This window comes from Girardinichthys multiradiatus, chromosome 18 (genome assembly GCF_021462225.1).
Source record: "Girardinichthys multiradiatus isolate DD_20200921_A chromosome 18, DD_fGirMul_XY1, whole genome shotgun sequence".
Lineage (NCBI taxonomy): Eukaryota > Metazoa > Chordata > Actinopteri > Cyprinodontiformes > Goodeidae > Girardinichthys > Girardinichthys multiradiatus.
In genome coordinates this window covers 20,941,540-20,956,694 of record NC_061810.1, presented here as the reverse complement: position 1 = coordinate 20,956,694, position 15,155 = coordinate 20,941,540, and the positions used below count along the sequence as shown (strand labels likewise).

General features: G+C 38.1%; 1 protein-coding gene across 2 annotated transcripts in view; it reads left to right on the top strand.

The window, feature by feature from the left end:
• Window positions 1-15,155, top strand: part of megf6 (multiple EGF like domains 6) — a 68,965-nt gene that overhangs the window by 10,994 nt on the left and 42,816 nt on the right. For both annotated transcript variants that reach the window (XM_047392660.1, XM_047392659.1), the window contains exons 5-14: window positions 5,400-5,522; window positions 8,216-8,338; window positions 9,346-9,471; window positions 10,558-10,680; window positions 12,740-12,862; window positions 13,739-13,876; window positions 13,960-14,082; window positions 14,375-14,497; window positions 14,576-14,803; window positions 14,929-15,057. In XM_047392660.1, coding sequence (XP_047248616.1) covers window positions 5,400-5,522; window positions 8,216-8,338; window positions 9,346-9,471; window positions 10,558-10,680; window positions 12,740-12,862; window positions 13,739-13,876; window positions 13,960-14,082; window positions 14,375-14,497; window positions 14,576-14,803; window positions 14,929-15,057 — 1,359 coding nt within the window. The remainder of the gene's footprint in view (window positions 1-5,399; window positions 5,523-8,215; window positions 8,339-9,345; window positions 9,472-10,557; window positions 10,681-12,739; window positions 12,863-13,738; window positions 13,877-13,959; window positions 14,083-14,374; window positions 14,498-14,575; window positions 14,804-14,928; window positions 15,058-15,155) is intronic.

Sequence of the window (15,155 nt, the reverse complement as noted above, 5' to 3'; positions counted from 1 at the left end):
TCGTTTTGCCCTTTCACAAAACAGGATATGTCCAGACTGCAACGAAGAATCGGGTCTGCAGAGAGAATCATCAGGGCTGACCTAGTGCATATTTGCACTATCACAACCTTCATTTCTTTTTTTTCTTTTCTTTATATAAAATAACTGGCTGTACATACACATACATGTACATACTGTTCCTTTCATCTTTTGTCTGTGTACATAAAATTGACCAATAAATCAAATTCTAATTCTGACAAGTGTTTATTTGAGCTACTGTTGCCTTTCTATCATCACGAACCAGTCTGCTTATTTTCATTTGATTCCTGATATCAACAAAGCATGTTTGTCATCTTCAACATTTTACTTTCTTTTTCCTGAAATGTGCTAGTTTTTGCAGTTGTATTAAATCAAAATTGAGGTATTGATTTTTTTTTTACAACCACTTTAGGTATGTTTTGTGTCCTTCTATATTTCAAAGCTTGTATGAATTGTTATTACTGTGTAATTGGAATAGGAGGCATTATAACAGCAGCATGCTTACTTCATTTAAGTCAGTTATTTTGCACAGAAGATGAAGAAATGTAGCTCTGTAAAAAGCCAGATTAGAGGTCAAAATGTAAATACAAAGCAACTGAAAGGTTCATAGAAAGGTTATCTTAACTGACTCAACCATAGTAAGATTTCTGAGTACTGTATCATTATTATAAAAAAACTAAAAAGCAGGGACAGATGTGAAATATGGGAGCTGCTGAAGTGAAACAAACACCTATTCTCAAATAGTATATCACTTTTATTATACAATTAGAAGAAAGCAAGGAAGTTCACAGTGCTTTGTCCTGCTTTTAAATATCCAACAGACACTGAATTACACTCTGACTCTGCACAACAGTTCCAATTGCTCCATGTTACTGCATGGTTGAATGCATGCATAAGAACCTCATGACAGTTGCAGTCTCTCCAAGTCATGATTGATTGCATCCCTGTCTCAACCATGTCAAATCTTGAAAACAATCCAACTTTTGTTTGTTGCTTTATTTTCCACTGGGAGTATTGATGCTGCAGCTGGCATTCCTTTCTCTGGCAGGTTCAGCTCCCCAGCCATTTTTTATGTCCTCTTGGTCTGCTTTTCAGGGGCTTCTGTTTTTCCCATCAGATCACAGTGTTGTATTTTTCTTTTCTAACCTGTTGTTTCGAAAGTAGCAACTTAAATCAGTTTATTTCTAGTAAGGTTGACTTCCATTTGGTTCTCCTTTATCATAGATTTATAATTTTTTATCCAGGGAATAAGATAGAAATTACAGATCTTATGAAATTATCAGACGAAATATCACAGAATTCTGATCTTACAGATTCTTGGCAAACAGCAGTAATTAATTGGTTTAGTTATAGTTGCAGACCTTTAGTTGAGAATAGCAAGTAAAGAATATATCTTTGTAGCTTTTCGAATAGCAAAGAAGTAAACATCACACTTTAACTAGTAACATGGACTTTCTAGGAAAGTAAAAAGATCAAGTAATTTTTTTTAATATTCACAAGAATAAGCTGAAAAAACATCATAATCTTTTCACTCTGTAAAAATGTTGGGAAAACGTTCCTGGAAAAGGTAAGGAATACAAATTCCCTTTGCTTCCTTTCCATCTGGCATTGAAGAATGAGAACATAAACTTGCTTTTAGCATCTCCACACTGTGCTGTTGAGACCTACTGTTTTGTTATTGATCTGGACTTGTATTATTTAATGGTTTTACCACAAGGACAGTGGACACATGGCTGAGGCTTTACTGATTTATTCTATATCCATGTGCTTCAAATAGTTTTTGAGTAGGAGGAAGAATGTGGGTCCTTGGAGGAATTAGAACTGGGGAGGTACTGTGCTGCAGAGGTCACCAATGTCAATAACACCTGATGAGATATGCAGGAGTCAGGAAATTCAAGAGCATTTAAAGCTTCCTGGTCCTGGTGTTACATGATGGGAAACCGTTATCACTCCCATCCATAAAGCAAAAGGGAGACCACTTTCCCTTTAGTGCAGAGCATTTTATTTTTATCCAGAAGTATGTTCTGATAAGTACATAAAAAAATTACAAAACAGTTTTCATTTTTATGGTAATCATGCAATTAAGGATTTAACCGAATCATCCTCTTTTCGCTATGACCATATTTTTCTATGGATTGATCTTGAAAAGTAAGCATATTCACTCTGGAAGTTTAGCAAAAACAGAATAAACTCATTCATGAAGGACACGGTGCCTCAGTGTCAATTTCTGGTATTCCCAGCCCCAGGTTTAAACAAACTTGGCAGACTTTACTGTTAAAATCAATCAAACTCCCTTTTGATACTTTGTCACCTGTAAAACATGTCTGTTTTTTTTCTGTATACCTGTAAAATCACATTTTACCACTTTCAGCATCACTTTCTGCTCCATACAGCCAGAAAAAACTACAGTTACCCCAGCGCTTTCTCTGGCATCTCATTTAAAGGAATTTACACCGGAAAGGGAGCACGACTGAAAAGTTTTTATTTTTGAGCTGCTGAAAACGTCGGTGTACCTTGATACCACAAACAAGCCCAAGCTTAATCCTCTCTGTTTAATGTCATTCTTTATTTCCAGCTGCTACATCTGGATATAGTTGCTTTCAATTTGGCGCACTACTTTTGTGACATCCTGCAGTGGAAATTACAGTTTTTATTTTTATTTTTACAATGCATGGCTATTAAAAAGCAATGTACCTCTAGTTAATAGCTTTAAGTTTTCAGTTCTGCCTGTTGAGGCTTTTTCAAAAAATAAACAGGCAGGTAGCATTCATATTATATCATAGTGTAGAACTAAACTGTGATGCATTCTGTTAAAAACGGATGAACCACTACTATTTAAGATGTATGTGGTGACATATACTGTGTTATTTCTCTGCATAAGTGACATACTTTCAAAATTTCACATGCTGCTACGAATCTGATGCAGACCTAACGTGGAGAGCTTGTTAAGGTCCTGTGGAGCTGAGGGAGCAATGGAAGGATATTTTAGAGGGTTGGAGTTCAAGGCGATGACTTTAGCAGTCTTTTTCCCTTTGAGTCAATGAGAAGTGCATAGCAGGACTATTCAAAGCGGAAGACTGTTCATATTAACATGTCATTTCTTTACATTAATTGAGATTTCTGAGTAAATTGTACTTTTTAATGGCCTGTCTTATTGTAATTATATGTTTAAGCTCAAACAGCTCAATATCATCAAATTTTGCCTGTTAGGAACACATTGACCCCACCCACCTGCCAAAAATCTAGTTTAAACCAGTGTTTAACAGATGGTACATGTGTGATGGTGGTGATGGTGGTGATGGTGGTAGGGGTTTGTCTTGTAATCAGTGGGTTGCTTGTTCAAACCTTGGGCATGACATTTCATGAAAGACATGTTTTGAATTTCAGGACCTGAAAATTTTAAGTTAGATCAATTAAAATAAATAATTTAAGTTTAATTATTTAAATTAAGTATCTTCAGTTAAAGCCTGTGACTTGGCTATTCTACTCAAATTTTCTATTCCATTCCATTAGGGGTTCAAGTACACTGAACGTAGTAATTGGAAGTAATTGGAGTAATTGGAAGATACAAAGCTGCTGCAAATAGTACTCCCATGCTTTCTACAAAGATAAAAACATGTGACATTGACACTCTCAATAATTTTAAACAAGATCAGTTCAAAGGACCACAAAGACAGCTAGCCTGCAATAATCTGCTGAACTCTGATGCAAAAATGTTCGGCAAATGACTCTAACAAACCTACATACTCTTAGAAACTAAGTGTGGGTTTGGCCTGGAAAACAAACATGGCGACCCATCCTTAGCTTCTGAGATCTTGTAGAATTCAACAGATTTTTATTAGTAATTTTTTACAGGAATTACTATGGTAAATATGCCATGATAATACACCATAATATGTTAGATATATATTAAACTAAATGAGATATTCAGCAACGTATTTCATGCTGCCATGATGTGCATTCCTTTAAATTCAGAATATTCTACAGAGAATGCAGTCTGACAATACCTTACATACGGTTTTAACCTAATGATAGCAATTTCCAAAACTAAATGTATATTTCCATGTGTGAGAGACCCAATCAAACACTTTATCTAATGGAGAATTTTTCACATTCACTGATATTTTTAGAATTATTGCAAAGATACCTCTCTCAGCATGGAAATTCAAGTAGTCTGGATGAACAGCAGTACTTTGACAGGTGTGCTCATTTTAACAAGTTGAAGTGAAACAAAATGTGTCCATCGGATTAATGTTAAAATACTTTAAATAATGCAAATACAAATAAATGTAGGGACTATAACCCTAAACATCTGGTGTTACAGCAAAAATTATGAAAACCTTGATCACAAGCTGGTTTTGATGAGACATACTTTCGTGTTTGTCAAAAAAGAGCTGTGTGGGAAATTCACGAAGTGTTTGTAACTTGTCACGTCACAATAATAACAACAGAGGCTTGCTGGACGTTTTCAGTCTACACCGACTGCAAAACATCTTGTTTCCCTCATAGCCAGACAGTTTCTCCTTTTATTCTTGTTTTTCAAAGTTGTGCTTGTGAAATATCCTGCAGTTAAAAATGAACAGTCCTTTCCTTTAATACTCAGGAGGAAGCAAAATTGTGCCAAAGTTTTCCTCTCCCACTCAGTTTGGCCTGGCCATTTAAACCTTTCTTTTCAGACCTTAATGAATGGGAAGTGAATTGGCAGCTGCACAAGAGCTGCGCGAGCGCATCAAAGTCAAGTGTCAAAGGAGAATATTTAGATTTGCATTGTCCCACATGCCGCAGATTTTTTTAAAGCTTCTTCTTACATAAAAACAGCATTAACAGCCATGTTTTGGTCTCATGTTTCATATTTCCTGAAAATGCTGTTTCTAAAAGTGTGTGTTTGTTTTATGCACTGTTGATAGTAATTATTTTTACTAGACTCAGGACTAGCCTATTCATTATTATTTTACAACAATGCTTAAAGTGGGAGCCACCATGATATGAGGTGGCAATAAAAAAATCTGCAACATGATGGTCAATGGAAGTCAGATATTCCCCCTTTATACTTGACTTTGATGTGCTTGTGCACCAGTTTCAAGCAATACTCTCTGTAACAGCACTGCCTCTAATCTACACTGACTTCAAAGTGTTTTTGTATTGAATTGTTTGCAATTGCCTCAATTAGTGCAGTGATAAGGGAGAATTAACTATTTTAAAGGGATTTTCTCCCTGCCTTTAAATGAACCCGCCCCCCTGCCAAAAAAATCAAACTCTTTGCTCTTAACCAAGGTTTAGAATTTAGTGAGGCTCAAAAGCAGCTTTGTACAAGAGAACAACTTACTGTTCTGCTGTGTGGTGAGTGTTATTGTGGTGAACTTTTAATCCTTTCCTTTCAGATGTTAACGAATGTGAAGTGGATGAAGGCGGCTGTGAGGGTTACTGCTGCAACACCATTGGCAGCTACTACTGCAAGTGTCCTGAAGGCACTGAAGTAGGGCCAGACGGCAAGGCTTGTCATGGTAAGATGGAGTCATAGAGATCTGAATGCAGCAAAACCCAAAGATAGACTGTAAAAACTCTCTCTGGCAGTCCTTATAAATTTTATTTACTGTTTCGCTTCTGAACAAATACAAAATATCCAGTGGGGTTCATATTGTGAAATATCTCAAGCTTTGACCTCCATTTACAAAGTCACTATTTATTTATTTATTTATTATAAACACTGTATTTTTTTATGGATGAAGCTGAACTTTTGTATTGCCCTTAACTTCCTGTAGCAATTAATTAGTTTTGCAAATCTATTTTCACTCTCATGAGAAATTTGCCAAGTTTCATTCTTTTGTTTTAATTTTTTTGTGTTACATGTTCCCTATTTTTGGCCTTTAAACATTGCCACCTAAGCTCTCTTGGTGCTCCAATAAAAACCATTTTGTCTTTAAAATAAAGATAAATTTCATCATTTGGTTTGACTTCATTATTGTAATTTTCTAATTATAAGGGATCATGTTCAAATTTTCTAAATAATGTATCAGAATTCCTACCTATCATGGTGCGGCAGCACTGTTTTTTAAAAACATTTGTCTGCCTCATGTAAAATAAAACTGTGGGGGTCTGTGGTCAGCATTTAGACTCATTGGTACCAAAGAGCTACAGGTGTGAAAAAGTTACCCTGACATTTGAGCTTTAAGGTAGGGCCTAAATTATTATTAGTTAAAACTGTCTTTTAGATCTTCCCTGACTGTGACTTTAAAATTGTATTAACACATTATAAACCTAAGGTTTTGGGACCCCACTTTGACAATTAGTTGTTTTTCACATCAAAGAACAGATCACATAGTCTGAGTTTTGAAGTCATATCATTTGACTAAAATTTAAATGTAAATTGAATTTAAAACATTCAGATTTCTGTTTCCTATTCTGTGCCTTTGAGGCACTCGCCATACATGTCTGGTCTGTTGCTTTGTCTACCTGTCTCAGCATCCCAGCTAAGACTCTGATTGTGTCACACGACGCCATTCAGAACTCATGACCCCTGACCCCCGACACCACCACCACAGCTCTCGGCCCTGCTCCGCCAGGCACTACCTCATTTACCAGTGAAAAGCTGCCATTGTTTAGTTCCCACTAAAATCCTCTCACATTTGGAGACCAATACCTTTGAAAAACATCTCTGTGGATCTGCAATTTTATATGTTGAGAAGATCTCAACATATAATCTATAAGAACTGAACAGAACTGCTTTATTTACACTAACATTATTCCAAAATAAACTACCTCAAAAATCGTGTTTTGAATAAGGGTTCCTAAATGTTTTTCTTCCAACATGTAACCTTCTGGAACTTTTATTCATTTATTTAGTTTATATCCTCTGACGCTGAGTGGCTCGTCCTCTGGCCCGGAGTGCCGCTGCAGTCGGTGGACACAGATCTCTGCCCACCTGGAGTCATTTAGATTAGGGTTAGGTTAGCAAACAGTACTCTAAGCTTTCAAAGCTCACATTGCGCTGTTTAATTCATCATCAATAAAATGAACAGAGTATGGCACAACTGCAAATCTACCAATACCAAGCCTTCCACCTAAACCAACAGGCCCAGCAAGAAGCATGTTAGTCAGAGAAGCTGCCAAGAAGCGTCTGGTAACTCAGGAGGAGCTGAAAAGATCCACAGCTCAGGTGGGAAAATCTGTAGACGGGATAAACATTAGCACTCTGGAAAAGTAACAGTGCTCCTAATCCCTAAAGCATCATCATTCCCTTGAGATGCTCCCAACCTTGAGGGCGGCAGCATGATGGGGAAGGCATACTTTTCGTCTGGAAGAAAATACTTAAGCTGCAAAATACTTAAGACTGGGTTAGACCTTTATCTTCCAACAGGACAGCGACCCCAGGTGTTACAGCTGCATGTGTTAGAATGGCTCAGTCAAAGTCCAAACCTAAATTCAACTTTTGGCATCACAGTGATCACAGAAGCTCTTGAATTAAACATTTAGGTATGTTTTCTTGACAACTTGTTTCTGTCTCTGTGAATCAGAAGCATTAGTCTAACACACATACAGCCCCGTGAGACCATCCCATGAGGATGTGTTCAGGAGCAAGATATTTAATGCATACTCAACACACAGCATGGTAAGCCATCCATCATTCACACCAGAGAGACTCAGTCAGACCAAATCTTAAATACATATCTTACATATTTAAAAAAAAAGGTATTTGCAAAAAGAAGAGTAAAAATAAATCAAACTTGATTAAATCTCAGTGGATCATTGTTTGTACTTAGAATTGTGGTCTAATAATACATAATTTTCCAGATGGAAAAAGGGGACACGCTTCTGAAATCTGACAATTTTTTAGGGCTTCATTCAGTTGGAGGACTCCAGCTCTTTTATGAATCTCTTTTGTATGCACAAGAGATTTGAATCAAACATCAAATACTAAAATAGACTGGCTCTGATGCAATATAAAATCCCTAACATGATGAATCTTGATTTTCTGTTTTTGACCATTAAACACATTAATTTGATGTGTTATTAAATGTGCTCTAAAATTGACTCTGACAACCAGACAAAGACTGGTGTTCAAGACAAGTTTGGACTCTGGTGGTTTTTAGCAGTGGTGCTTTCTTATTGATATGCTTCATGAATGCTTTGGTTTTTCTATAAAGACTTGTTAAAGTTTGTATCTACTCAAATATCTTGTTAATCTGTTTTTGTTCAGATATAAATGAATGTGAGGAGCTCAATGGAGGATGCCAACAAACGTGTGTCAACACAGCAGGTTCTTATCACTGCGAGTGTAGCGAAGGTTTCCGGATGCACTCTGATGGTCGGACCTGCATTGGTAAGTAAACGACAGTGTAAGTAGTAGTAGACAACTATCCTAACAGTTTAAAAAAGTTCTAACTCTTTGTTATAGGTCTAAAGGAATATTTTGGAAGTTTAAGTCTTATTAGATTTATCATCAAGAGTCAAAGTGTTACTTTATGTAATTTCTCAATATATTTTCTACAGGATAGCTGGAGCAGATGCAACATTAGCCATCATCTGTCTTGATTTGAGTAATGCAAAGTTTTCTATTTTGTTTTGTTTTTTTCCTTTTATTACCTTTTTTTTGCAAATGTTTTCACTTCTTTGTGAACTATTTATGTGCTGGCTGTTTGTTTTTTTGACTGTTTGCCATCAGTTTAATGAAAAAAAGATTCTCTGAAAGTTTTCACTAACCTACCTACCTACCTACCTAAGAAGTCTCCAGATTTTGCTACGGTCCGACAAGTGTGAAACTGAAAAAAATTGACTTGGTTTGAAGTATAAAATCCAGTGCATTATTGAAATTCATGTATTTTCCTTTTCTAACAAAGTAAGACAGCATGTCTTTCTTCAGTTTTATAATGGTTCTTAATGCTTCAAATTGCAAGGGTGCCAAAGGGGCAGCTAGTTATGTCTGCTAAGGTAATCATGTTTAGAGCACTGTTTTACGTTCTGTTTTACTACCCGTCTCTGTCATCATGCCTCTGGTGAGATCACCCAAAAGGAAAATGATTAATATTCCAATTTGGGACATCATTAAGTCACAGAATATACACGATGGAAATAAACTTAGAGTATCCACTGGAAGAGCACTGAAAATAATAATAGTTTTTAGCCTTTTCCCAAGTATTTTCTATAAATATATAGCCACTGCGTTTGAGGTGTGAAGGCTGTTTTGCTAAGCTCATATTTTTTTGTTTCATCCTTCTTCCTTCATTAGTGAAGGTTTTATTACATTTTCATTTCCACTTGAATAACTGAGCCAATGAACGTTCTGACACTTTTTACCCTTCATGCTATTGTCTCTGTTTTGCTTTAAAGCTGTAAATTCTTGCTCCGTTTTGAATGGAGGCTGTGAGCACAAGTGTGTGGATGTGGGCAACAATCAGTACAGATGTGAGTGCCGAAGGAACTACCACCTGAAACAAGATGGGAGACACTGTGAACGTAAGTGATCTGGTCAAACAAATGTTTCATTCATGGAAGCAGACATAATTATTTTTCCCTGCCTTGCACAAGTATAAACATTCCTTGAATTTTTTCACATTTTGTTACGCTAAAACCATAAACATCAATATGCTTTATTGGTATTTTATGTGATAGACCAACTTAAAGAAGTGCATAATTGTGAAGTGGAAGGAAAATTGTACATGGTTTTCAAACGTTTTTACAAAGAAAAATCTGAAAGTCAACTTTGATCAGCTTTTATGTTCCTTTTGAAGATTAGCAACCCAAAATATGATTTGTCCACCACCATGTTTGACTGTAGGAATGCTGTTTTCAGGGTGCAGTATTAGTTTTCCACTGCACATGGAGTGTTGCATGTAGGCCAAAATGTACCAGTGTAGTCTCAACAGACCAGAGCAGCTTCTTCTACGTTTGCTTTGTCTCCTACATTCCTTGTGGGTAACTTCAAAAACAGGATTCCCTATGACTTTAATGACCTGATTTGTGCTGGGCCTAACAAGTAGGTGTCATGTTTATAGACTGAATCTCTGCAGCTCCTCCAGAGTTACCATGGGGCTCTTGGCAGGCTCTTTTTTTACTAAGGCTGTCTTTGCTGCCCTGTCATTTTACATGGATGATTGGCTTGCAGTGTGCCATACTCTTATCGATAAGATGTTTATGACCTAATCCTGCTTTAAACATCTCTACAGCATTATTCCCGACCCTTGTGGTGTGTCTTCATGATGCTGTTTGTTCACTAATGTTCTCAAACAAACTTCTGAAGCCTTAATAGAACTGCTGCATTTATGCTGAAAATGTACACAGGTGAACTGCATTTACTTATTTGGTTGATTCTAATTGTCCCTGAATTGGGTTGTAATGGGGGTATAAAAGTAAAGGGGATGATAAACAAATGCACACCACACATTTCCAATTTTAATTTGTAAAACTACCTGAGGACTATGTAACCTTTTTCTTAATTTTCTCATAAATGCACCAGTTCTTTTTGGTTTATCACATAAGGTTGTGTATGTCAGTAACAGAGATTATATGTGCAAGCTTTGTTTATTTGTTTGTGTTCATTAGTGAGGGATCCCTGTAAGGAGAGGAATGGAGGCTGCACACACCTGTGCCAATCAGACGGTGGTAGAGTTAACTGCAGCTGCCGTCCTGGTTTTATGTTGTCTGGAGACGGAAAAAACTGTGAAGGTGAAGAAAATCTATTTCCGTCACAATTCACTCAAACACATAAATGCATATTCTATTCATACTCAAATTACTACTTATCAAAAAGATCTATACCAACTTTTCTCTATTACCTTGCAGACAATATGCTATTGCTGATGTCACTAAAAATAGTAATAAGGAAGACCCTCATCTCCAATGTCATCCTGCTCTATCTGTCACACTTAGTTCAGAAAACACAAAGGCCACCAGACATAAACACCACCCCTGGAAAATACTCAAAAACAACCAGCGAGGAAGTTTATCAAACATTTTTCTGGGTCTGATAATAGGAAAGCATCCTGTTTTTATTTTTATTGCTCAAATGAAATGAAATCTGTCATATGATAGTCAGGAGTTGGCTTTGTAGTTCATAATGTCCTCACAATCATTCTTTTTTCCCTGTTCTTCTTCCAGGGGATACGATTATTTTTTTGTTCATTTTCCTTATATTCCTTTGTTACGTTTTTGGGGGTTGTGTTTGCATAATTCTTTATTAAAACCCCTCGAAGCAAGTTTGATCATTATTTTAGATAGCATGTGTGTTTTTTTGGCTCCTGGTTAGCTTCCCCTTTTGCAAGTTCATACCCCAGGCCATTACAGTTTCATCCAAAACTACGTCTGCTCTATAACTGCAAACAAACCATTTCATACCATGTGCCTGAACATTGCATATTACTTTATTTCTCGGCAGTTACGTAATTTGATGAGTTTTGTAAAAAAAATCATAACAGCTGTCATAACTCTGGTATAATTTAATATTACTTTTATATAACACACCATCTCCTGTGGGATTCTGAATCTGATTTTGATCTTAATTTGGGGTAGTTTATGCAAATATAAAATAATATGACCCCCTGATCCAATAATCCAATGTGACCTGTTGTTGGTTGGAGTAACATAACCACATATCTTTGCAGTATATGAGTCCATCCATCCGTTGTCTTCCGCTTATCCGGGGTTGGGTCGCGAGCCTAAGCAGAGAGACCCAGACTTCCCTCTCCCCAGCCACTTGGGCCAGCTCGTCCGGGGGAATCCCAAGGCGTTCCCAGGCCAGCCGAGAAACATAGTTCCTCCAGCGTGTCCTGGGTCTTCTTCTGGACCTCCTTCTGGTGGGACGTGCCCAGAACACCTCATCAGGAAGGCGTCCAGGAAGCATCCTAGCCAGATGCCCAAGCCACCTCAACTGGCTCCTCTCGACGTGGAGAAGCAGCGGCTCTTTTAGTAGAGTATTAGTAGGGTCTTCCAAGGCAAACAGGTCCTAGGCGAGGGATCAGACAAAGCACAGCCCACAGACCCCTTATGACGAATAACAGATGGAAACAGTGTTGGCTGGGCACAGCCTAAAGAGGAAACATGGGTCCCCCTTCCGATGGGCTCACCACCCGTGGGAGGGGCCAAGGGATCGGGTGCATTGTGGTATGGGTGGCAGCTGAAGGTGGACACCTTGGCGGTCTGATCCTCGGCTCCAGAAGCTGACAGTATACGAGTATATAATAGAAAATTACTTTAAACTATGGGCTGGTCAAAGTGGGTAAGAAACGTCTATACGGTTGCTATGAATCGATGCACGGTTGTGACAAGGCAGACCACTCCTTTTCGTACCCAAAACAGTCAGGTTTGATATCATCAAAAATGCATAGTATGAAACAGCAAAGGGGTATGTAAGCCAAATAGCTATAGAAATGTGCTCCTTCTGTCACCTGATTTGAGATTTCTAATCAGATTTTGTCTCGTCTTATACTTTTGCTTTTTTGCACCTGCTACAACGGGTTAGAATCATGGGTTGAACTTAATTCAAGTAAGTTGTGGGTGAACAAGAATACATGTATTAGTTTCATGACTGTCTCTGGACTTTTACTTTGTCTTATGCAGCCCTGAAGCATTCGTTAGTTAAATGTGGGAGGCAAATTGTATTAAAACAAAACAAAAAAACGTCTACTATTGCAAATGTCCCCTGTGATGCCGTTCCATTTGTTATATCTGAGTGCAAACATGCACATTTTCACATCTTCATCTTTCAACGGTTGGGTGTCTGCTGTAGACATGGATGAATGCAGCTCTGGTCAAGCCAAGTGTTCCCATGGTTGTGTCAACATGTTGGGCTTCTTCAGCTGTGTGTGCCATCCTGGTTTCGAAATCGGTGCTGATGGCAAGCAGTGCTACCGTAAGTCAAAACTGTGGAACTTTAATGTTGGCTCAAAAAAACGAATGCACAGCTTAAAGCTTTCTGTTTTGTTTTTGCTTAGCTTTGGCAAAGAAGAACATGGAGAAATGGATCAAAGCAAATGGCTTACAATAGGGAGATTGCTTTGAGCTAAAATTGTGAACTGTATGAGCTGAAACCTGTTTACAGTTTCTCAGAGAAGAATTATTGGACCTTTAACACAGTGTCATAATACAACTATAAATTTCAATGTAGTTTATTGGGATTACACACAATAAAAAAAATGAAGAATATGAGGCAAGAATTGAAAATTGCTCACTGAGATTGAACTATTTCAAAAGAAGAAATGCAAATATTGCATACAAATGCATATCACACTAGTCAGATTTTTGTTTGTACAGAAATTTACAAACAAAAATGTAAATTTCTTTACAAAGAAGACCATCCTGGTCTTCGCTGATGACTATTTCCTGATGCATCAGCACTCCTCTGCCCGAAGACCGCTTATGTGGTTCAGCCCCCTTCTTTCCACTTCACAAATATGCACTACTTTGCCTCAGTCTATAGAAAATCCCAGTAAACTACATTGAAGTTTGTGGCTTTCATGTGACAAAATGTTTGTATGTAACATGTCGGAATAAGGTAAATCACACATTATTTTGGTATGATAAATCAGCTAGATCAGCTCATTTGGACTGGTGAGATGGATACTGATACGGTCACTGGCCCTCAAACTCATTAGTCAAAAAAACCTTATAAAGCCTGATCATCATCTGTAGCAAGTAAAATACCAAACATGATCAGAACTTCACAAGACTGTCTAGATATTTTTGTTCTGATCATTTCATGTTGTGGGTTTGGTGCTCCCACCACTAGGCATTGAGATGGAGATTGTAAATAGCTGTGAGAAGAATAATGGTGGATGCCCTCATCACTGTGAGCATACCACCAATGGCCCCCTCTGCTCCTGTAATCAAGGCTACCAGCTAGACCAAGACAGGAGGACCTGTGTAGGTAAGAGCTTTGCTATCCTATGAGGTTTTCCAATTCCAGTCTACAGTGATTCTGGTTAACATTCAAAATTTGTTCTTTTTTAGATAGCAATGAATGTGTCAGTGAGGGGTCCTGCTGCAGCCATGTCTGTAGAAACTACCCCGGCGGTTATGAGTGCAGCTGCAGAGCAGGCCACAGACTGAACCCAGATGGCTGTGGCTGCGACGGTGAGATTGCAGTAAAACTGTTAGCAGATTAGCTTGTCTGGTGTTTTTAGGGATTTTTATCTCATGGAACAGCTTGGTTGTAATTCTAATGCATGCTTACCTTCTCGTTCAGAAATTAGCCATTTCAAAGCCACTCCATAGCAGGGAATGAAAAAGAACATATGAAGTAGCCAAAGTCTAAACTCGCTCCAGATGCATGCTATTGAATTTATGCATATCAAATTAGTTTCAACCCCCATCACATGCCAGTGCTGTGTTAAAGTTATGTTTTTCTTCCTTTGTCTTCTTTTAGATATTGACGAGTGTCTAGTAGAGACCTCGGGATGTGAACACTACTGTGTCAACACCTTGGGAACCTATCAGTGCTTTTGCCGAGCGGGCTTCCGCTTGGATCAAGACCAGCACTCTTGCATCTGTGAGCTACAACTGTATTGTAACAATCAGCAACCAGAATTTTGACAAACCAAATCAAACAAACCCTTTGTACATTCAGCTCTGTATGGCAGTGATCTGGATGAGGAAGAGGAGGAACAGGAGCAGAATGAGGGGCTGGATGTTGACAGACTACCTGACCTGCTGTTTCGAAAGGCTCCGCAGCTGTTGCGTTACACAGCAGCCCCACATTACAGCAGAGTTGATGGTCATCGTGTTAGTGGCAGTGAAGAAGAATTAGAGATCCGCGGAGAGCACAGGGGAGAGCTGAAACTTGAGAGCACCATAGGTATAGTAAAAAGTGTAAATGATAACACTTCTGTGGTTGCCTGGCCAAATCAGTGCTGTTTTATTGCCCTCTCCATAAATCTACAGACAAGAAAAGTAATTTGGAGTTTACCATTTCCTTTTCAGTGTGCTTAGATGGCTCCTTTGGGAATGACTGTAGTGTGAGCTGTGAAGACTGCGTGAATGGAGTGTGTAGTAAAAACAGAGACCGATGTGATTGTTCACCTGGCTGGACGGGAACCATCTGCAACGAGAGTAAGAATAGTTTCTTTTCAGTATAAACTCCTGGTAGTGTATCTGGATATCATCATAGACAAAGTTCTGTTTGTTCCAGAAAAATGTCAGTTCCAGGC